The sequence below is a fragment of the Staurois parvus genome, unplaced genomic scaffold, assembly GCF_062004578.1.
Source record: "Staurois parvus isolate SC_StPar_1 unplaced genomic scaffold, SC_StPar_1.0 ptg000198l, whole genome shotgun sequence".
NCBI lineage: Eukaryota > Metazoa > Chordata > Amphibia > Anura > Ranidae > Staurois > Staurois parvus.
This window is the reverse complement of record NW_028317994.1, coordinates 9,418,322-9,441,423: the sequence shown is the minus strand read 5'-3', so window position 1 is coordinate 9,441,423 and position 23,102 is coordinate 9,418,322. Positions and strand designations below refer to the sequence as shown.

The window sequence follows — 23,102 nt, the reverse complement described above, 5'->3', positions numbered from 1 at the left end:
GGAGAGTGTAATCTCTAGAAAATATGTTTTTATGTCACTAGTCCATGATTGAAGGATATTTTTCATAATTAGTTTCATAAATATTTTCATAATTTCTCTACTGATATAGTGTTCTTTTAAACCTACAATACAGCAATGTTCCTATATAGGCACCTAATCTAACTTATCTGCTTCCATTTTTTATCAAAGTAGCATACATACTCAGTTTACATTCTTGAAATGTTATCACACTGGGTTAAATTGAAGAGCAATTACCATGAATAGAATTTAAGGGTGTTTGCTAGATGCCATCATTCTCTTTGGTGATGTAAAATACTGTGGCTATTGGTATTTGGAAGCAACCTGTGACTTTCTGTGGAGGACAGTAATGGGTCTACAGGATCCCACATGAAGCAGAGTCAAATTTCATAGCACTCTCCCAGCTAAATACCAACCACAGAATTGTTTCCCTTAGTTTTAACTGTATTATCTTTAACAATCTTAAGACAAGAAAGGATACCTCCAGTCATATAATGAAAACTCTGGGATTTGAACATATTATTACCTTGGTCCTATGTATTGTCTGTAAAACGAAAGGTAAGTGCATTCCCCTTTCTGACCTTCAAATGCAAGGAACATTATTCTGTTTTAGCTGTTATTATTCTCAAATATGTTATTTTTGTGGAATATTATGTGTTCATTCTACAGTTTTGGCAAACTTCAGTTGGTTTGAATTATATTTCAAATATATGTAAAAACATTTGATTAAATGATTTGTTTTTATTCCTGTGAGGGGAGTACTGAGCTTTTAGTGCTTGCAATATTTATATGATTTAATAGTAAAAGGGTATTTTTGTGCAAATAGGTCTGTTTAATAACGCAGTTACAAAGTACTGTACAGTATCAACGAAAACAGAATGTATCTATTATTATAATAATATATTAACAGCCTATTCACACTTCTCTGTTCCTGTGCATTGCGTTAATGCACATATAATAATATGCATTGGGGTTGATTTACTAAAACTGGAGAGTGCATAATCTGGCGTAGCTGTGCATAGAAACCAATCAGCTTCCAGGTTTTATTGGAAAAGCTTAACTGAACAAGCTAGAGTTAGAAGCTGATTGGCCACCATGTACAGCTGCATTCAACCCCATAGTGTCACACATTATTATGTATTGCCTTAAGGAAGCCTATTCACTTTGAATAGGACGACATTCCTGCTATCCTCTTCCGGTCCTCCTCCTTCCCACGTTGGTTCAGCAGGGCAGTTCCTGCTTTGCACCAGACTGCCTCCCTGGCTCAGATCCCCAGCACTTACATAAACTGGCTATTTAGGTATATAACACTATTCAATGTAAAGACACTAGGCTCAATTCACTAAGCTATAATGACTATTATTTTCCATAACAACAATTGTTGTCTCATGGCTGAAAAGGACTATAATAATGGCAAATAACCCACGCATTATAGCTAAACCATTTTGAGCCTACAGTCATCAACTTGTTCTTGAAAAACAATCTGACTTTTGTATGTAAGCATTGTGTACAAGTTAATCACAGGCATAATGTAGCATTATAATTTAATCTAAAGCCAAAACTTTCTTTTTTACATTTTGGACAGTGTGGGGAAGGGTTAAGAGCCTTTCAGGTTTATTTTTTCTCTTTGTGTCCCAATCAGTGCTTTTTCAGATGGGCAGGCATGGGTAGGTAAAAACAGTTGGCTAAACCACAGGTTCACTGACCCCCAGCTGCTGAAATTATTGCAGTATTGTTAACTCAGAGTTGCAGAGTTTGATATAGGGTGCTGCCTGTCAAACTTGCCCATTGAGTTTATCGGGGCCACACCAGATGAGCAGCCATGGGTAGGTAAAAACGGGTGGCTGAGACATAGGTTCACTGCCCCCCAGCTGCTGAAATGAACTGTCCCAATACAGGCAGATAAGACTGTACAGATGCTGTGGCCACCATGCTTTGCAGCTGCAGTATTGTCAAGTCAGAATTACAGAGTTTGATACTGTCAAACTCGCCCATTGAGTTTATCAGGACCACACCAGATGGGCAGCCGTGGGTAGGTAAAAACGGGTGGATGAGACACAGGTGCACTGCCCCCGGCTGCCAAAATGAACTGTCCCAATACAGGCAGATAAGGCTGTACAGATGCTATGGCCACAATGCTTTGCGGCTGCAGTATTGTTAACTCAGAGTTCCAGAGTTTGATATAGGGTACTCGCCCATTGAGTTTATCGGGGCCATATGCAATGCACACGATTGAGGCTCAATAGTGCAGCATTATAGGGTAAAATCAGGCAGTGAGGAGGCGTTATAAAAAACATAGATTGTTCTTCAGCGGGCACCAAAGTCTGAAAATGTCCTTAGCGAGATTCACCCTCTCTATTTGTCCTGGTGACTGTTGTGCCCCAGACCGAATAAAATGGAAATTCCCAAATTTGAGCTGTCACCAGAGTAGCAATGGAGGGGAAATCTTTAAATGTGTACACTTGTTCTGATGACAATTATCAAAGAGGACATTTTCATTCATATTTCATATATCTTCTCACTTCCTGTTGTGTGTACAGGACAAGAAATAAAGGGAAATCTCCCAGTTGACACAGATGGCAAAAGCAAACCTTACAGGAGTTTTAATTATTCCCCTTTCTATATAAAAAATGAAACAAAGTTTTGTTTTTAAAATATTTTAGGTAGTCTTTTTCAAGAATGACTTAAATGTAAAAGTAAGACATTTCTTAACCACTTGCCAACCGTGCTATAGCCGAATGATGGACTCCACTCCTGGGAGGGCGTCATATGATGTCGTCCCAGAACACCCCCTCTGCGTGCCCCCGGGGGCATGCACCCGGTGATCTCTGTGATCACAGTGTCCTATGAACACAGCTGATCACATGATGTGCTAAAAGGCCAATTACATTAATTACAGACACAGCAGGTCACTGGTAAATGCACTTTCCTCACCCTGTCACAGCGTGAGGAAAGTACTGCCGAGAACCGGCAATTGTCAGAGGACAGATCGGCACTGATTATCAGTACCCTGATGATTAGTTCCCTGATGATCAGTTCCCTGATGATCAGTGCCCAACAGTGCCACCCACCAGTGCCACCCACCTGTGCCCAGCAGTGCCGCCCACAAGTGCCCAGCAGTGCCACCCACCTGTGCACATCAGTGCCCAGCAGTGCCACACACTAGTGCCCAGCAGTGCCACCCATCAGTGCCCAGCACTGCCACCAGTCAGTGCCCAGCAGTGCCACCAGTCAGTGCCGTCAGTCAGTGCCACCAATCAGTGCCCATCAGTGCTGCCTATCAATGCCCAAAGCCCATCAGTGCCCATAATTGTTGCATATCAGTGCAGCATCATCAGTGCCGCCTCATCAGTACCAGCTCATCAGTGCTGCCTATCTGTGCCACCTCATCAGTGCCGCCTATCAGTGCCCATCAATGACCATCAGTGCTGCCTATCATGCAGCCTTATCAACACACATCAGTGAAGGAGAAAAATAACCTGTTTGCAAAAATTTATAATAGAAACAAAGAAAAACTTTTTTTTTTAATGTTTTGCTCTTTTTTTGTTTATAGTGCAGAGAATAAAACACCCAGCAGTGAGTAAATACCACCAAAAGAAAGCTCTTTTTGTGTGAAAAAAATTATACAAATTTCATATGGGTACAGTGTTGCATGACTGCACAATTGTCATTCAAAGTGTGATAGAGCTGAAAGCTGAAAATTGGCCTGGTAAGGAAGGGGGTATAAGTACCTAGTAGACAAGTGGTTAAACATTCCACATTTATGAACTGATATATGTTGCAATACTTTATATAGAAAAAACAATTTTCAAAAACTGCTATGTTGGAATTTCCTGTTTCTCACCAAGAAAGTTCTATGGGAACTTTTCATTATTCTGAACATGTCTTTTATATATAGATATATATAAATATATATATATATATATATATATATAAAACTGCATAATTCATTCACATTTCTAAAGCATCATTTTTTTAACTACTGCTTTAAACTGCCAGACGGTAATATGCATTGGATACTCAAATATTAAAAATGCAGTGAGAGGGAGAAAAAGAGCTTAGACACACAATTGGACATACAGTATTTTCCCATACATTTCCTTTTTAAGAATAAGCAAAATATTAGAATCTGGCACGTTAGAACTTCAGGGATTCACTTTAAACAAAGCACCTCATTTTAAAGTAGTGTTTTAACAGAATAATGAAATTGGTAAATTATATCAATAAATCCCTTGCTTGAGAAATCCATTGTCCCTAGCAAGTGTACTGAAATGAGATCTACAACCCCCTTAACTATAGTGCTACAGAAAGTCAGATCTTTATAAACAAACTGTCATAGTTAAATAATAACAATAACACAGCACGCACAAACACTCTCCAAGCTATTAGCATGATAAATATTACACATTGTTATTGCTTTTTCACATTAATTGAAAATCGGTTTAATTATATTTTGTTATTAAAAAAGATTAATGCTGGTTTAAGCCACCACTAAACTGCTTACTATCTGTAAAGTGCGTTGTGTGCATATTAATGTTCAAGGGACATATTTATCATTGTTAGGCAAACTCTGGCCTATCAATTTCACCAAAATTCACCAGAGTCTGTTCAATATCTGATGTGTATTTTACCCCGTACTTATGAAGTTGCAAATAGTTCTGAACAATATAAAACAACAGTGTTCAGTTAAAACTATAAATGTAAGCATTGAAATCATGTATTTGCAAAACCCCCTTTTGCTATTTGGGCATCAAACTACCTACAGGCTTAGTTACATTTGTATTATCAAATTTATTAGTAGATCACTCTTCAGAGGATGATTGACACACAGTGATGAGGCCTGAGATTTAATAAAATTGGTGCATGCAGAATGGGGTGCAGCTCTGCATGGTAAGCTATCAGCTTCTAACTTCAGTTTGTTCAATTAACCGCTTCCTGACCACCATTGGCGTCTTCAGCTGGCGATCACTGGGTTCCGGCTGGAGATTCCCCGCCGGTACCCGGCGATCGTCGAGTATCACTGACAGGGAAGAGTTCTGTAGGTAAACAATACAGATCTCTCCCCTGTCAGCACCAGCACACTGCTTTGTATGGCTCTGATAGCAGAGCCGTACAAACCAGCATGCTTACACTGTAAAACAAACATCCAGCACACAGTTAACCCTTTGATCCCCCCAGATGTTAACCCCTTCCTGCCCAGTGCCATGCTTCATCCTCTCCTTCTTCTTCTTTTTGTCTTCCTCTTGCAGGTCACTGCTCATGCGCAGATTTTTTATCGTAAAAAGATGCGTAATCTTAACATGTTCACGGCACATCACCTTGATAATCGTTTAACATACGGAGCACTTACCTGAGATCTTTTGGATGGATCATCACGATTAGCACTTTATGGACATTCCCATGATTATTTATTGGAATTAGACATTTAGCACTACTAAGTGCTCACGATTGTCACTTTATTAGCACTTTGATATGGATACTATTTAGTAGCACTATATTTGCACTTTGTCACTTTATTTACCAGCTTCTAACTTAAGCTCATTCAATTAAGCATTGACAAATAAAATTGGAAGCTGACTGGTTTCTGTGCTGAAATTTTGCACTCTCCAATTTTAGTAAACCAACCCCACAGTGTGATACAAATGATCCCCCTGTCCTGTTTGGTGGGCAGTACCAGCAACCAAATGCAACCCTTTCAACTGATTGGACCTGTGCAGAAATCACTCAATTACATCCAGTTGCAATGTGGTTGTGTGAGTTTAAAACAGGTGGTGAAGAGGTGACATAATGGCATGGTTTTACTAAAACTGGTGCACACAGAATCTGGTGCAGCTGTGTATAGTTTTTATTGGCAAAGATTAACTGCTTGCCCTCTAGAGGATTTACCCCCCTTCCTGACCAGGCCATTTTTTCCGATACGGCACTGCATTACTTTAACTGACAATTGCGTGGTCATGCAATGCTGCACCCAAATGAAATTTATGTCCTTTTTTCACACAAATGTAGCTTTCTTTCGGTGATATCTGATTGCCTCTGTGGTTTTTATTTTTTGCGCTAGAAACAAAAAAAGACCAACAATTTTGAAAAAAAGCAATATTTGTGACTTTTTTCTATTAAACACATCCAGTAAAAAAATACATGTAAATTAATTGGTTTACGTGAAAGTTATAGTGTCTACAAATGGCGGTATTGATACTGGAATTTTTTTTTTTTATACTAGCAATAGCGGAGATCAGTGACTTATAGAGGGACTGTGGCCAGCATTCTGACACTGGGGGGGGGAACTGACTAATGCAGGCCATAGAGGGTCGAAAATCGGCCGATTTGTCGGCCGAAAATAAAATCGGCCGATTTTCGGATCGTTAGTGGGTTAATAGGTCAGCCGTTTATCGGTATTTTGGCAGATTTTTTTTATCGGTAAAGTTTGAAAAAAATCGGTCGATTTTGCTGATCGGCCGATTTTGCTGATCGGCCGATTTTTGCGGTAATGATGGGCAAATCACTGATCTCCGCTATTACTAGTATAAAAAAAAAATTCCAGTATCAATACCGCCATTTGTAGACACTATAACTTTCACGTAAACCAATTAATTTACATGTATTGTTTTTTTTTTTTAGCAAAGACATGTAGCAGCATACATTTTGGCCTAACCTTATGACGAAATTAGATTTTTTTAATTTTTTTACTGGATGTGTTTAATAGAAAAAAGTCACAAATATTGCTTTTTTTCAAAATTGTTGGTCTTTTTTTGTTTCTAGCGCAAAAAATAAAAACCACAGAGGCAATCAGATATCACCGAAAGAAAGCTACATTTGTGTGAAAAAAGGACATAAATTTCATTTGGGTGCAGCATTGCATGACCACGTAATTGTCAGTTAAAGTAATGCAGTGCCGTATCGCAAAAAATGGCCTGGTCAGGAAGGGGGGTAAATCCTCTAGAGGGCAAGCAGTTAATCTTTGCCAATAAAAACTATACACACCTGCACCAGATTCTGTGTGCACCAGTTTTAGTAAAACCATGCCATTATGTCACCTCTTCACCACCTGTTTTAAACTCACACAACCACATTGCAACTGGATGTAATTGAGTGATTTCTGCACAGGTCCAATCAGTTGAAAGGGTTGCATTTGGTTGCTGGTACTGCCCACCAAACAGGACAGGGGGATCATTTGTATCACACTGTGGGGTTGGTTTACTAAAATTGGAGAGTGCAAAATTTCAGCACAGAAACCAGTCAGCTTCCAATTTTATTTGTCAATGCTTAATTGAATGAGCTTAAGTTAGAAGCTGGTAAATAAAGTGACAAAGTGCAAATATAGTGCTACTAAATAGTATCCATATCAAAGTGCTCATAAAGTGACAATCGTGAGCACTTAGTAGTGCTAAATGTCTAATTCCAATAAATATTCATGGGAATGTCCATAAAGTGCTAATCGTGATGATCCATCCAAAAGATCTCAGGTAAGTGCTCCGTATGTTAAACGATTATCAAGGTGATGTGCCGTGAACATGTTAAGATTACGCACTCACCAGATGTGTAATCATAGTATGCATTTGTATAGTTGTCAGCCGGAGGTCCCCTTAAGGATGTAAACAGCCTGGTCTGGTCAGAGAGAGATATCCCCTTCCCCTGGGTAGTCTGCAGCACCTCAAGCCATCCTCCAGAATGGGCTCTGTATTGGTGTCAGCTCATAAAGAGCCAAAAAGAGGGATGCCCATAGTGTAGTATTCCAAAGTATAATTTATTCAGGTAATGCAGGTAACAAAGTAAATACATTGACCATATGCGATTCCAAAATGGCTTCCGGACCTCCATGTGGTCTCGGTGGCGTGACGTCACTGCGTATGGCTCCTCCGAATTTAAGTAAATCAGCGCCTATATATACACCCAAAGCTGCCCTTTGTCTTTGCAGCTTAAGGCCCCTTTCACATGGTGCGGATCCACTTTATTCAGCATTGGATCTGTCCGCTGATCCCTTGCTGAGCAGGGCAGAGCGGAGAATGATTCAGATCCGCTCAGTTTATGTAGGGCGGGCACAGACACCCGTCCATTTACGCTCAACTGCTGGATTGGAGGCAGCTGGGTGTAAATGGTCAATAAGGATGTATAGACAATCTGATCATTGAGAGCCGGATCTTACTGGATTGCCCATGTGAAAGGGGCCTAAAGGGAGAAAGCAAGAAATCTGTTTAATCTTCAGTACTGACAATAATTACAGATGTAAAGCTATTTTAGAAAGCAAAACAAAAAGCCCTGGCTGCAAGGAAAATAATTAATACCTGTTTCACTGCCAAAGAAGGGCTAAACTGCCTGAATTATCTATGACATCCAAAATACACTTTCAGTTGTGCTGGATTCCTGATTTCCCTTTGCCTGCCATTGTTCTTTCCACCAGCCGCTATATCCTGCTGTATCCTGTACTGATGTAGAAAATAGTTTTATATGATGTTGATGGTGAAGGATATATACTGTTCATAAAAAAGAGTTTATAGCCTGATTATGTTAGCTCAATATGGCATTTTCCTTATTTCTAGAATTGGAATACTGACAAAAATGCTTTATTTGTCTTTGTAGAAAATTCTTAATAAATATATTGAAATAAAAAGTTGTAGTGGGAAAAAATATTTTTAAAAGTATTTATTTTTATTTATTTTAACATTTCTTCCTTTTTAAAGCCTAGGGCATAAAAATATGTGTATCGAAGTCTACAACCAGATTAAAGTCCTATCTGTCCTGAAGGCAAATTTAGGTATAATACCTTAGAGTAACCTACAAAAAATACGGAATCAAAACATCTCTGAAGCCAAAAATAAAACACTTGGATTCAAGGAGGTTAAAGTTCAGGGACTCGAAAAGGTCAGAAAAATTATGCTTTCTGTATTTTCGAAAAATGTTTTAGCAAGTGCATTTTCAACAAAGGTTAATATTACCACTAGAGATGAGCGAATCGAACATGGCGAAGTGGAATTCGTTTCGAAGATCAGGAAAAATTCTATTCGCGCCGAATCCGAAAATTAGCAAACTTCGGATGCACGAATCAAATTTTCCCAAAAATGGCGGCGACATGTGTGGCGACGGAGCGGGGATCTCTGGGAAGGCGCGCAGACAAGGCACGCTGACCCATAATGCATTCATTCATGACATGTGATCGCATTAGCCAATCAGCAGCCAGCCAGCCAGCACTGTGTAATGGTGGAGCTATAAATTGCGGCCATCTTAGAATTCTCCATTAGCCTCCGGTAATTCAAGAGAGACAGACCTCTGTGTATTAGGGACAGAGTTAGGGCCACAGAGACTTTAGGGCCACAGAATCGTTACTTAGGGACACAGAATCGTTACTTAGGGACACAGAATCGTTACTCAGGGACACAGAATTGTTACTCAGGGACACAGAATTGTTACTCAGGGACACAATCGTTACTCAGGGACAGACACAGAATTGTTACTCAGGGACACAGAATTGTTACTGAGGGACACAGAATCGTTACTCAGGGACACAGAATTGTTACTCAGGGACACAGAATCCTTACTCAGGGACACAGAATTGTTACTCAGGGACACAGAATTGTTACTCAGGGACAGACACAGAATTGTTACTCAGGGACACAGAATTGTTACTCAGGGACACAGAATTGTTACTCAGGGACAGACACAGAATTGTTACTCAGGGACACAGAATTGTTACTCAGGGACACAGAATTGTTACTGAGGGACACAGAATCGTTACTGAGGGACACAGAATTGTTACTGAGGGACACAGAATTGTTACTCAGGGACAAAGAATTGTTACTCAGGGACACAGAATTGTTACTCAGGGAAAGACACAGAATTGTTACTCAGGGACACAGAATTGTTACTCAGGGAAACAGAATCGTTACTCAGGGACACAGAATTGTTACTCAGGGACACAGAATTGTTACTCAGGGACAGACACAGAATTGTTACTCAGGGACACAGAATTGTTACTCAGGGACACAGAATTGTTACTGAGGGACACAGAATCGTTACTCAGGGACACAGAATTGTTACTCAGGGACACAGAATTGTTACTCAGGGACACAGAATCGTTACTCAGGGACACAGAATTGTTACTGAGGGACACAGAATCGTTACTGAGGGACACAGAATCGTTACACAGGGACACAGAATCGTTACTCAGGGACACAGAATTGTTACTCAGGGACAGACACAGAATTGTTACTCAGGGACACAGAATTGTTACTCAGGGACACAGAATTGTTACTCAGGGACACAGAATCGTTACTCAGGGACACAGAATTGTTACTCAGGGACACAGAATCGTTACTCAGGGACACAGAATCGTTACTGAAGGACACAGAATCGTTACTGAGGGACACAGAATTGTTACTCAGGGACAGACACAGAATTGTTACTCAGGGACACAGAATTGTTACTCAGGGACAGACACAGATTTGTTACTCAGGGACACAGAATTGTTACTCAGGGACACAGAATCGTTACTGAGGGACACAGAATCGTTACTCAGGGACACAGAATTGTTACTCAGGGACACAGAATTGTTACTCAGGGACAGACACAGAATTGTTACTCAGGGACACAGAATTGTTACTCAGGGACACAGAATTGTTACTCAGGGACACAGAATCGTTACTGAGGGACACAGAATTGTTACTCAGGGACACAGAATTGTTACTGAGGGACACAGAATCGTTACTGAGGGACACAGAATCGTTACTCAGGGACACAGAATTGTTACTGAGGGACACAGAATCGTTACTGAGGGACACAGAATCGTTACTCAGGGACACAGAATCGTTACTCAGGGACACAGAATTGTTACTCAGGGACAGACACAGAATTGTTACTCAGGGACACAGAATTGTTACTCAGGGACACAGAATCGTTACTGAGGGACACAGAATCGTTACTAAGGGACACAGAATCGTTACTCAGGGACACAGAATTGTTACTCAGGGACACAGAATTGTTACTGAGGGACACAGAATCGTTACTCAGGGACACAGAATCGTTACTCAGGGACACAGAATTGTTACTCAGGGACACAGAATTGTTACTGAGGGACACAGAATCGTTACTGAGGGACACAGAATTGTTACTCAGGGACACAGAATCGTTACTGAGGGACACAGAATCGTTACTCAGGGACACAGAATCGTTACTAAGGGACACAGAATCGTTACTCAGGGACACAGAATCGTTACTCAGGGACACAGAATCGTTACTGAGGGACACAGAATCGTTACTCAGGGACACAGAATTGTTACTCAGGGACACAGAATCGTTACTCAGGGACACAGAATCGTTGAATTAAAGAGTATGTCAGACAACACGCAGAGGAGTGGCAGAGGAGGCAATGTTTCAGGAGCGAGCAGACGTGGCAGCAGAAGAAGGGGTCGAGGCAGCACTAGTCGCAGCCAGAGGCCAGTGCTCCCGGTGTCATCCAGCGGTCGTGTCTCCACCGACAACCCTGCCGTCATCGATTGGTTGGCTCGGTCGTCTTCCTCTTCCCAGGTCACCTCTGACACCTACAGCCAACGGTCGGTGGGTACGTCAGACACAACCGTTAGTTGGCATGGCCCGGGAGCAAGCCCACTGAAATCACGTGTCCTCTACCTGCCCCTGTCCTTTGGTGTTCCCTCACCAAGCGAAGTATCGCATGCTGTGGGCTCAGCCCCACTGTACAGTGAGGAAGAGCAAACAGAGGGCGGTCAGGAACGGGGGGAGACATCCGCCTCTTCAGCAGCCAGGCGAAGAAGTAGTGGCGAGGAGAGTGGCTTGGTAGCCGGTCTAGAGACAGGTCTGTCTCCTGACCCACACGCAGCCGAGGGGGCTAGTAGTGAGGCGGAGACCCTAATTGATGATGATGAGGCTGATCGCACTTGGCAGCCTCGTCGTCATCTGCCAGGCCCGTAATCTGCCATGGGCCCCCGTACCGACTCCTCATGCTGCTGCCAGGCCCGTAATCTGTCATGGGCCCCTGTACCGCCTCCTCATGCTGCTGCCAGGTCCAGAGTGTGTCATGGGCCCCTGTACGGCCTCCCATTGCTGCTGTCTCCATCGCCACACTCTGCCATGTGCCACTTTCAGGTCTCCTCACACTGCTGGTGGGTTCCATTTTGTCATAGGGTGCTGGCAGATTACGGGCCTCCCATTGCTGCTGCCAGGCCCGTAATCTGCCATGGGCCCCCTTACCGACTCCTCATGCGGCTGCCAGGCCCGTAATCTGTCATGGGCCCCTGTACCGCCTCCTCATGCTGCTGCCAGGTCCAGAGTGTGTCATGGGTCCCTGTACGGCCTCCCATTGCTGCTGTCTCCATCGCCACACTCTGCCATGTGCCACTTTCAGGTCTCCTCACACTGCTGGTGGGTTCCATTTTGTCATAGGGTGCTGGCAGATTACGGGCCTCCCATTGCTGCTGCCAGGCCCGTAATCTGCCATGGGCCCCCTTACCGACTCCTCATGCGGCTTCCAGGCCCGTAATCTGTCATGGGCCCCTGTACCGCCTCCTCATGCTGCTGCCAGGTCCAGAGTGTGTCATGGGTCCCTGTACGGCCTCCCATTGCTGCTGTCTCCATCGCCACACTCTGCCATGTGCCACTTTCAGGTCTCCTCACACTGCTGGTGGGTTCCATTTTGTCATAGGGTGCTGGCAGATTACGGGCCTCCCATTGCTGCTGCCAGGCCCGTAATCTGCCATGGGCCCCCTTACCGACTCCTCATGCGGCTGCCAGGCCCGTAATCTGTCATGGGCCCCTGTACCGCCTCCTCATGCTGCTGCCAGGTCCAGAGTGTGTCATGGGTCCCTGTACGGCCTCCCATTGCTGCTGTCTCCATCGCCACACTCTGCCATGTGCCACTTTCAGGTCTCCTCACACTGCTGGTGGGTTCCATTTTGTCATAGGGTGCTGGCAGATTACGGGCCTCCCATTGCTGCTGCCAGGCCCGTAATCTGCCATGGGCCCCCGTACCGACTCCTCATGCTGTGACGTTGCAACAAGGTGGAATTCAACCCTACATATGTTAGACCGCCTTTACGAACAGCGAAAGGCCATCACCGATTTCCTGATGTTACAAGCGGATAAAGGTACTCCCCTGTGTAACTTAGATGTCAGCCATTGGCAGCTCATGCGTGACACCTGCCGCTTGCTCAGGCCCTTTGAGGAGGCCACGCTATTCGTGAGTCGGCAGGACTATGGGATGAACGACATCATTCCTCTGTTGCACGTCCTGGAACAAATGCTGTTAACAATGGCTGGTCAGGGTGCGGTAGACGTGGCGCACAGATCTCAACGCCACATGACCCCTGTGGGGGCAGGACAGGAAGAAGAGGAGGAGGTAGAGGAGGACATTGGTGCTCAGGAATTATTGAGTGAAATGGGTGGTTTTTCCACTCAGCGGACAGGAGTGGAGGAGCAGGAGCATCTGGTAGAGGAGGAGGAGGAGACAGAGGACCCAGACGCACCGTGGCAGTATGCTGTGGAGAGGGAGGCAGGGAGTCCCTCGCATTCCTTGGCACAAATGGCCCATAGCATGCTCGGTTGCTTGCATAGCGACAGCCGAATAATAACCATCAGACAGAGGGATGACTTTTGGCTGTCCACCTTGTTGGACCCTCGCTACCGTTCAAAAATGGTGGCCTTTTTCACACCTGCTGAGAGGGAGGCCAAAATAACGTACTATAAAAACCACCTATGTAGTCAGTTGGTCTCTGTCTTTCTGCGCCAACGTCCATCCTCAGACACTGTGGGCCCTGTGCGCTCGCGTTCCGCTGCCATGGCAGCAGGGGAGGGGTGGGGTGGTAGGAGCAGTGGCAGCTCCACCAGCAGCGGCTGCCTCAGTCTGCAGTCGATGATGAGTAGCTTTCTTCACCAGCGCAGTGAGGAAACTACTAACCAGCCGCAGCAGCAGCAGCATCAGGTGGACCTGGAGCAGGACCTCAAACAACAGGCTTGGGCCTACTTGGACAGCACCCTGCCAACCGAGGTAGACAATCCCCTTGACTACTGGGCAACGAAACTTGACCTTTGGCCCCAACTAGTTGAATTTGCCCTTGAAAGGCTGTCATGCCCGGCCAGTAGCGTGGCATCGGAGCGCGTGTTTAGTGCGGCAGGAGGTATTGTAACTCCGCGGAGGACACGACTGTCCACCCAAAGTGTGGAGAGACTCACGTTTGTGAAAATGAATCAGGCGTGGATTAGTCTGGATTTCAAACCACCAGTTCCTGACACAACTGACTAAATCCGCCATGAATCATGCCCCAAACATGTTATTATTTTTAACATAGGCCTCTGTATGGCCTTCAATTTAAGCTGCTTACGCTTCGCCACTCTGCCATGGGCCCCTGCACCGCCTCCTCTTGCTGCTGCCAGGTCCAGAGTGTGTCATGGGTCCCTGTACGGCCTCCCATTGCTGCTGTCTCCATCGCCACACTCTGCCATGTGCCACTTTCAGGTCTCCTCACACTGCTGGTGGGTTCCATTTTGTCATAGGGTGCTGGCAGATTACGGGCCTCCCATTGCTGCTGCCAGGCCCGTAATCTGCCATGGGCCCCCGTACCGACTCCTCATGCTGCTGCCAGGCCCGTAATCTGTCATGGGCCCCTGTACCGCCTCCTCATGCTGCTGCCAGGTCCAGAGTGTGTCATGGGTCCCTGTACGGCCTCCCATTGCTGCTGTCTCCATCGCCACACTCTGCCATGTGCCACTTTCAGGTCTCCTCACACTGCTGGTGGGTTCCATTTTTTTATAGGGTGCTGTATGGCCTCCCATTGCTGCTGCCTCCACCGCCACACTGTGGCTCCACACTCTGGTTTTGGCCCCGTGACTGCCCAAATGAGTGAAGTGTGCGGTGATTCTAAGATCGACGGCACTCATCTGCATGTCATACTGACTGACAGTATTATTTCTCTTCCCCAGCAGACTCCAAGGGCATTTAAATTAAAGGTACAGTGTTCTGCACTAATATAAAGGCTCTCTGAAGCCTAGAAACACCCTTTTTATATGTTAAATTCGCAGCGAATATATTCGACTCGAATCAAATTTATTCCGCGAATTCGCCGAATCAGCCGAATCGAATTTTTGAATAATTCGCTCATCTCTAATTACCACACATAAAAAAACCTCAACAAATTAAAATAAGAGGTGTAAATGGGCCGTTAGGCATCAGCTTTTATTGCTGTTCCACAAATCCAAGCCTGGTGTACTCCGTTCTCATTGTCCTCCACCTGCTCACTGCTTGCCTTTGTATGTCAGATAGTAGGTTTTCTCATCACAAGGAGTCTTATGAGACCATGGGCCAGAGCATTAAAAGCAGCAACAAGACCTGCACAAAGGAATTCATACCACATGACATGCTTATCATCAGATCACTGAACAGCTGAGATGGAGCTGAGTCAGATTGTCACCTCTGACTCACCTCACATGCTTCTCATATATTTTCGCTAGGAGTCATTTACTAAACGTTAAAAATAATGTACCTACGTAGAAAAATAAAATTAATGTAAATGTAAAACATAACCTACGCAGTGTTTGAATTCTTACTTTTTTTGTTTTTTAATGGCATGATGTCCCCTCCTCATTTAATATTTGTAATGACAAACAAGTATTTCAGTAAGCAAATAAATAAAGTACAATTGTATCTGTTTTAGGGGTTTTAATGTATATCTATGGTGCAGTTATAGATACCTATGTGAGGGGACTTAAATGGAAGCTGCCAATGTGAGCAGCCTGGATTCTAACTGGTTTCATGAGCTCACCTACAGGTGCTTCACCACTTCCAAACTAGTATGCAGTTTGCAAATCAAATTAATGCAGCTTCTATCAAAGGCTTCTCAGACATGTTTACTTTAGTGCATCCAGAATAAAATCACTGGTTATTGATTTGGAAGGAATGTGAAGGAACTGATAACGTTTGGCTTCTGGCTACAAATACTAGGACTACACGGGTGATTTTCATTGCTTGCTTTTGCATGCTCAAGAACATCATGCCCTGTTGTTACTCTCTGTCACCACTCACCATATAACAGATTGGGGGAGATTTACTAAATCCGGAGGACTCAGAATCTGGTGCAGCTGTTCATGGTAGCCAATCAGCTTCTAACTTCAGCTTGTTCAATTAAGCTTTTACACAAAAACATGGAAGCTGATTGGTTTTGCAGCAGATTTTGCACTCTCCAGTTTTAGTAAATAAACCCCATTCTATACATTTGTAAAGGTCACTGCTCAATAGAACAGTGTACCTATCACTGCTGCCAACACTGCCTATACAGTACACAAGTAACACCCACTGCTAAGTAGCATGATGTTCCTGACACTGCTGCCATCACTATGCATATGTACTGTAACTTCCATTGCTCAGCAGCACAATGTGCCCGTCATTGCTGCCAACACCACCTATACATTGGTAACAATCATTTATCAACAGCATAATGTACCTGTCACTGCTATCAACACTTCCTATACATTGGTAACTAACAACCATAGTTCTGCAGCACAGTGTACCTGTCACTACAAACATTGTTGTCTTCTTGGAAAAGAAAGAACATGTCCATACATAAGTAATATCCATTGTTCTGCAGCACAGTGTACCTGTCACTACTGCCAACATTGCATATACATCAGTAACATCCATTGTTCTGCAGCACAGTGTATCTGTCACTACTGCCAACATTGCATATACATAAGTAACATCCATTGTTCTGCAGCACAGTGTACCTGTCACTACTGCCAACATTGCATATACATAAGTAACATCCATTGTTCTGCAGCACAGTGTACCTGTCACTACTGCCAACATTGCCTATACATGAGTATTGTTCTGCAGCACAGTGTACCTGTCACTACTGCCAACATTGCCTATACAGAAGTAACATTTATTGTTCTGCAGCACAGTGTACCTGTCACTACTGCCAACATTGCCTATACATGAGTAACATCCTTTGTTCTGCAGCACAGTGTACCTGTCACTACTGCCATCAATGCTTATACATGAGTAACATCCATTGTTCTGCAGCACAGTGTACCCGTCACTACTGCCAACATTGCCTATACATAAGTAACATCCATTGTTCTGGAGCACAGTGTACCTGTCACTACTGCCAACATTGCCTATACATAAGTAACATGCATTGTTCTGTAGAACAATGTACCTGTCACCGCTGCCAACATTGCCTATACATAAGTAATATCCATTGTTCTACAGCACAGTACCTGTCACTACTGCCACCATTGCCTATACATAAGTAATATCCATTGTTCTACAGCACAGTACCTGTCACTACTGCCAACATTGCCTATACATAAGTAACATCCATTGTTCTGCAGCACAGTGTACCTGTCACTACTGCCAACATTGCCTATACATAAGTAATATCCATTGTTCTACAGCACAGTACTTGTCACTACTGCCAACATTGCCTATACATAAGTAACATGCATTGTTCTGTAGCACAGTACCTGTCACCGCTGCCAACATTGCCTATACATAAGTAATATCCATTTTTCTACAGCACAGTACCTGTCACTACTGCCAACATTGCCTATACAGAAGTAACATTTATTGTTCTGCAGCACAGTGTACCTGTCACTACTGCCAACATTGCCTATACATGAGTAACATCCTTTGTTCTGCAGCACAGTATACCTGTCACTACTGCCATCAATGCTTATACATGAGTAACATCCATTGTTCTGCAGCACAGTGTACCCGTCACTACTGCCAACATTGCCTATACATAAGTAGCATTCATTGTTCTGCAGCAAAGTGTACCTGTCACTACTGCCAACACAGAAGTAACATCCATTGTTCTGCAGCACAGTACCTGTCACTACTGCCAACATTGCCTATACATAAGTAACATCCATTGTTCTGCAGCACAGTGTACCTGTCACTACTGCCAACATTGCCTATACATAAGTGATATCCATTGTTCTACAGCACAGTGTACCTGTCACTACTGCCAACATTGCATATACATAAGTAACATCCATTGTTTTGTAGCACAGTGTTCCTGTCACTACTGCCAACATTGCCTATACATAAGTAACGTCCATTGTTCTGTAGCACAGTGTACCTGTCACTACTGCCAACATTGCCTATACATGAGTAACATCCATTGTTCTGCAGCACAGTGTACCTGTCACTACTGCCAACATTGCCTATACATAAGTAATATCCATTGTTCTACAGCACAGTACCTGTCACTACTGCCAACATTGCATATACATAAGTAACATCCATTGTTTTGTAGCACAGTGTACCTGTCACTACTGCCAACATTGCCTAGACATAAGTAATATCCATTGTTCTACAGCACAGTACTTGTCACTACTGCCAACATTGCCTATACATAAGTAACATCCATTGTTCTGCAGCACAGTGTACCTGTCACTACTGCCAACATTGTCTATACATTAGTAACATCCATTGTTCTGCAGCACAGTGTACCTGTCACTACTGCCAACATTGTCTATACATTAGTAACATCCATTGTTCTGCAGCACAGTGTACCTGTCACTACTGCCAACATTGTCTATACATTAGTAACATCCATTGTTCTGCAGCACAGTGTACCTGTCACTACTGCCAACATTGTCTATACATTAGTAACATCCATTGTTCTGCAGCACAGTGTACCTGTCACTACTGCCAACAATGCCTATACATGAGTAACATCCGTTGTTATGCAGCACAATGTACCTGTCACTACTGCCAACATTGCTTATACATGAGTAACATCCATTGTTCTGCAGCACAGTGTACCTGTCACTACTGCCAACATTGCTTATACATGAGTAACATCCATTGTTCTGCAGCACAGTGTACCTGTCACTACTGCCAACATTGCCTATACATAAGTAACATCCATTGTTCTGTAGCACAATGTACCTGTCACTGCTGCCAACACTACCTACAGTCAGGTCCATAAATATTGGGACATTGACACAATTCTAACATTTTTGGCTCTATACACCACCACAATGGATTTGAAATTAAACGAACAAGATGTGCTTTAACTGCAGACTGTCAGCTTTAATTTGAGGGTATTTACATCCAAATCAGGTGAACGGTGTAGGAATTACAACAGTTTGCATATGTACCTCCCACTTGATAAGGGACCAAAAGTAATGGGACAGAATAATAATCATAAATCAAACTTTCACTTTTTAATACTCGGTTGCAAATCCTTTGCAGTCAATTACAGCCTGAAGTCTGGAACGCATAGACATCACCAGACGCTAGGTTTCATCCCTTGTGATGCTCTGCCAGGCCTCTACTGCAACTGTCTTCAGTTCCTGCTTGTTCTTGGGGCATTTTCCCTTCAGTTTTGTCTTCAGCAAGTGAAATGCATGCTCAATCAGATTCAGGTCAGGTGACTGACTTGGCCATTGCATAACATTCCATTTCTTTCCCTTAAAAAACTCTTTGGTTGCTTTTGCAGTATGCTTTGGGTCATTGTCCATCTGCACTGTGAAGCGGCGTCCAATGAGTTGTGAAGCATTTGGCTGAATATGAGCAGATAATATTGCCCGAAACACTTCAGAATTCATCCGGCTGCTTCTGTCAGCAGTCACATCATCAATAAATACAAGAGAACCAGTTCCATTGGCAGCCATACATGCCCACGCCATGACACTACCACCACCATGCTTCACTGATGAGGTGGTATGCGTAGGATCATGAGCAGTTCCTTTCCTTCTCCATACTCTTCTCTTCCCATCACTCTGGTACAAGTTGATCTTGGTCTCATCTGTCCATAGGATGTTGTTCCAAAACTGTGAAGGCTTTTTTAGATGTCGTTTGGCAAACTCTAATCTGGCCTTCCTGTTTTTGAGGCTCACCAATGGTTTACATCTTGTGGTGAACCCTCTGTATTCACTCTGGTGAAGTCTTCTCTTGATTGTTGACTTTGACACACATACACCTACCTCCTGGAGAGTGTTCTTGATCTGGCCAACTGTTGTGAAGGGTGTTTTCTTCACCAGGGAAAGAATTCTTCGGTCATCCACCACAGTTGTTTTCCGCCGTCTTCCGGGTCTTTTGGTGTTGCTGAGCTCACCGATGCGTTCCTTCTTTTTAAGAATGTTCCAAACAGTTGTTTTGGCCACGCCTAATGTTTTTTCTATCTCTCTGATGGGTTTGTTTTGTTTTTTCAGCCTAATGATGGCTTGCTTCACTGATAGTGACAGCTCTTTGGATCTCATCTTGAGAGTTCACAGCAACAGATTCCAAATGCAAATGGCACACTTGAAATGAACTCTGGACCTTTTATCTGCTCATTGTAATTGGGATAATGAGGGAATAACACGCACCTGGCCATGGACCAGCTGGGAAGCCAATTGTCCCATTACTTCTGGTCCCTTAACAAGTGGGAGGCACATATGCAAACTGTTGTATTTCCTACATCGTTCACATGATTTGGATGTAAATACCCTCAAATTAAAGCTGACAGTCTGCAGTTAAAGCACATCTTGTTCGTTTCATTTCAAATCCATTGTGGTGGTGTATAGAGCCAAAAATGTTAGAATTGTGTCGATGTCCCAATATTTATGGACCTGACTGTATACATAAGTAACATCCATTTATTAGCAACAAAATGTACCCATCACTGATCATTGATGGCTATACATTAGTAATATCAATTACTCAGGAATGTATCTATCATTGGTGTTTGTCACCTTTTTCTATACATATGGAATATACATTGCTCAACAGCACAATGGCCTTATTACTTGTGTCTATCTATCCATATACATACAGTATATGTAATTTGCTGCTTGATAAGAAAATGTCCCTGTCACTACTGCAAAGACATTTATCACTCACCATGCTGTGGTACTTATTTTCAATTGATGCTGTCTGTCACTAATTCTTATCTACATGTATTATTTACTGTTCATCAGTACAGAATCCTTATCACCTTATCTGTCTGTCACTACTCCTAATTCAAATGAGTCATCCGCCGTTCAGCAGCAATTTTCCCCTGTCACTATTTAATATATATTTGTACTTACTGGCACTTACCTTGTAACAATAGGTAATGAAAGTACATTCATCCATGCTGCGATGCACAGTGGACCATTATAGGCATAGTACCATACTAAAAACAATCATTACAATAAAATTACCACTTAGCTCTGGCTAATTAATTAGGTGAAGCTGCCTACTGATTATTCCAGCAAGCTAGGTAGTAATGTCCAGCCATAGATAGCAACCTCTTGTACTGTCTCTACTTTTATCCTCCTGTATCTTGCTATGAACTAGTTGCCTTTACTGAATACCACCAGCATCCAGTCCTCCACTGACCAATTCATGACTGTTTCCAGGGGCAGACTGACAACTCATGGGGCCCCGGGCAATAGGGGATCATGGGGCCCCTGTGTCCTTGCTCAAACTCAAAAAAGCCTATGAAAAAGGTACCAGGGGCATCTCATGGGGCCCCCGCTGACCCTGGGCCCTCAGGCAGTGCCCAAGTTTCCAAATGGTCAGTCCGCCCCTGACCGTATCCCATATGCCCTTTCAAATCTTCCATCAGTGGTTGACAGTGGACTATGTGTCCCAGCATGACTTCTATACACTTCATATATTTATTGGAGAATTACAACTCCCATAACTTTTATGTTATATGGATTACCTTTATCACTGATTGCTGTTTATTCTTCACATCTGAGTCACCAGACTTCATTCAGAGTGGGCACAAGGTTGCTTCTTAAAATAAATTAAATATATCTTACCTGTCTATTTTATAATTAACAAAGGTGCATATATAAAATTGTACCTTTAAAAAACGGTTTCTAAATACAATGGTTGACCAGGCAGAATCAACGTGGCATGATAATAATAAATAGATTAGTATATTTTAAGCTGGGGCACACTTGACTCTTTTTATGAAAAGGTGGACTAAGAGGTCCAAGATTTTTACCTGAAAAATTATCAGCTTACTCAGAGGCGGCCATAAACTGCAAAGATTTTTGCCTTATTTCTAAAAATTGCCGATCAGTTGGTTTCTGTGAAGCTTGATGTCTTAGAGTTGACAGTGTCTGCTCTGAAACAGTTAATGGTACACTTGGAATTAATCTCCCGTTGAAGAGGTTATTTTAATTTCTTCATAGAGAATCCATATAAGGTAGCCATTTTATTCTTTTCACAAATGCTGACAGATTTGAACCCAGAGTTCCAAGTTCTGAGCATGCAAGAATATACAGCAACATCAGCAAACTCATAAAATCACTGTTCAGTATTTCCACTTGTGTGTCATAGTCAGGGGTCAGCTCTGAGACCATAAATATAAATATAACAGTAGAGAGGATCCCACTGACCAGCTGGATAAGTAGACAAGCACCAACCGGTATTCACAGGAGCTCCTAATGGTGGAGATGGGTTTTTCTGCGTGTTAGTACCAGGTCTTGGTCGTCAGGATTGCCCCACCAGCTGGTGAGTATAATGGGGTCCAGTAGCAGATATAACAGGTAAGGATCAAACAGAAGCATAGTCTGTGAACAAGCCAAAGGCTGTTAACAAGTAGTTGCAGGTCAGAGGTGTAGTGCTACCCACTTGAGTGCCACTGGCTTTGGGTCCCCCTTATTTCCTGCACAGTTAGGTAACACGCATTTTATGACTTGTATCCAGACAGAGAGAAACCATCTTTAGCAAAGTAATCCCTCCCAGAAGTCTGGTCCCCACCCCCCGAGTGGAGTTTTAGCAAAGTTACCAACTAGTAGGAGCTCTTGGTCCCTTTAATAAAAAAAAATACCAGCCCACCTGGACATGGTATCTGATTCAAAGGCAAGGGATTGGGTAAGCAATAAACTGTCCCATGAAGACTTGCCAGGAACTTGCATCTACCAGACTTCTCCCCTATAGACCCTGGGGGTGCAAAGGCACTCACACTATCTTTGTCCTTCAGCTTTGGATAGAACTGCTTTCAGGCCTTCCGCTGGGCTGGTTCTTTTCCCAGGCTATGCAGGCTGTCCTTGCCCGGTGGACTGCAGGACAGTGTAGCTTCCTCTTTCTGCTTTCCTCCTTCCTTCAACCTCCAGCCTGGAGGCAGAACCCCCCTTCTCTGGGGCCCCCTCACAGG

At 43.4% G+C, this 23,102-nt stretch overlaps 1 protein-coding gene across 1 annotated transcript in view; it reads left to right on the top strand.

Annotated features, from left to right (window-relative positions):
- Positions 1–365: 365 nt before the first annotated feature.
- Positions 366–23,102, top strand: part of LOC149461580 (uncharacterized) — a 94,574-nt gene continuing 71,837 nt past the window's right edge. Inside the window, exon 1 of the mRNA XM_089678096.1 lies at positions 366–576. Coding sequence (XP_089534222.1) covers positions 513–576 — 64 coding nt within the window. The 5' untranslated portion in view covers positions 366–512. The remainder of the gene's footprint in view (positions 577–23,102) is intronic.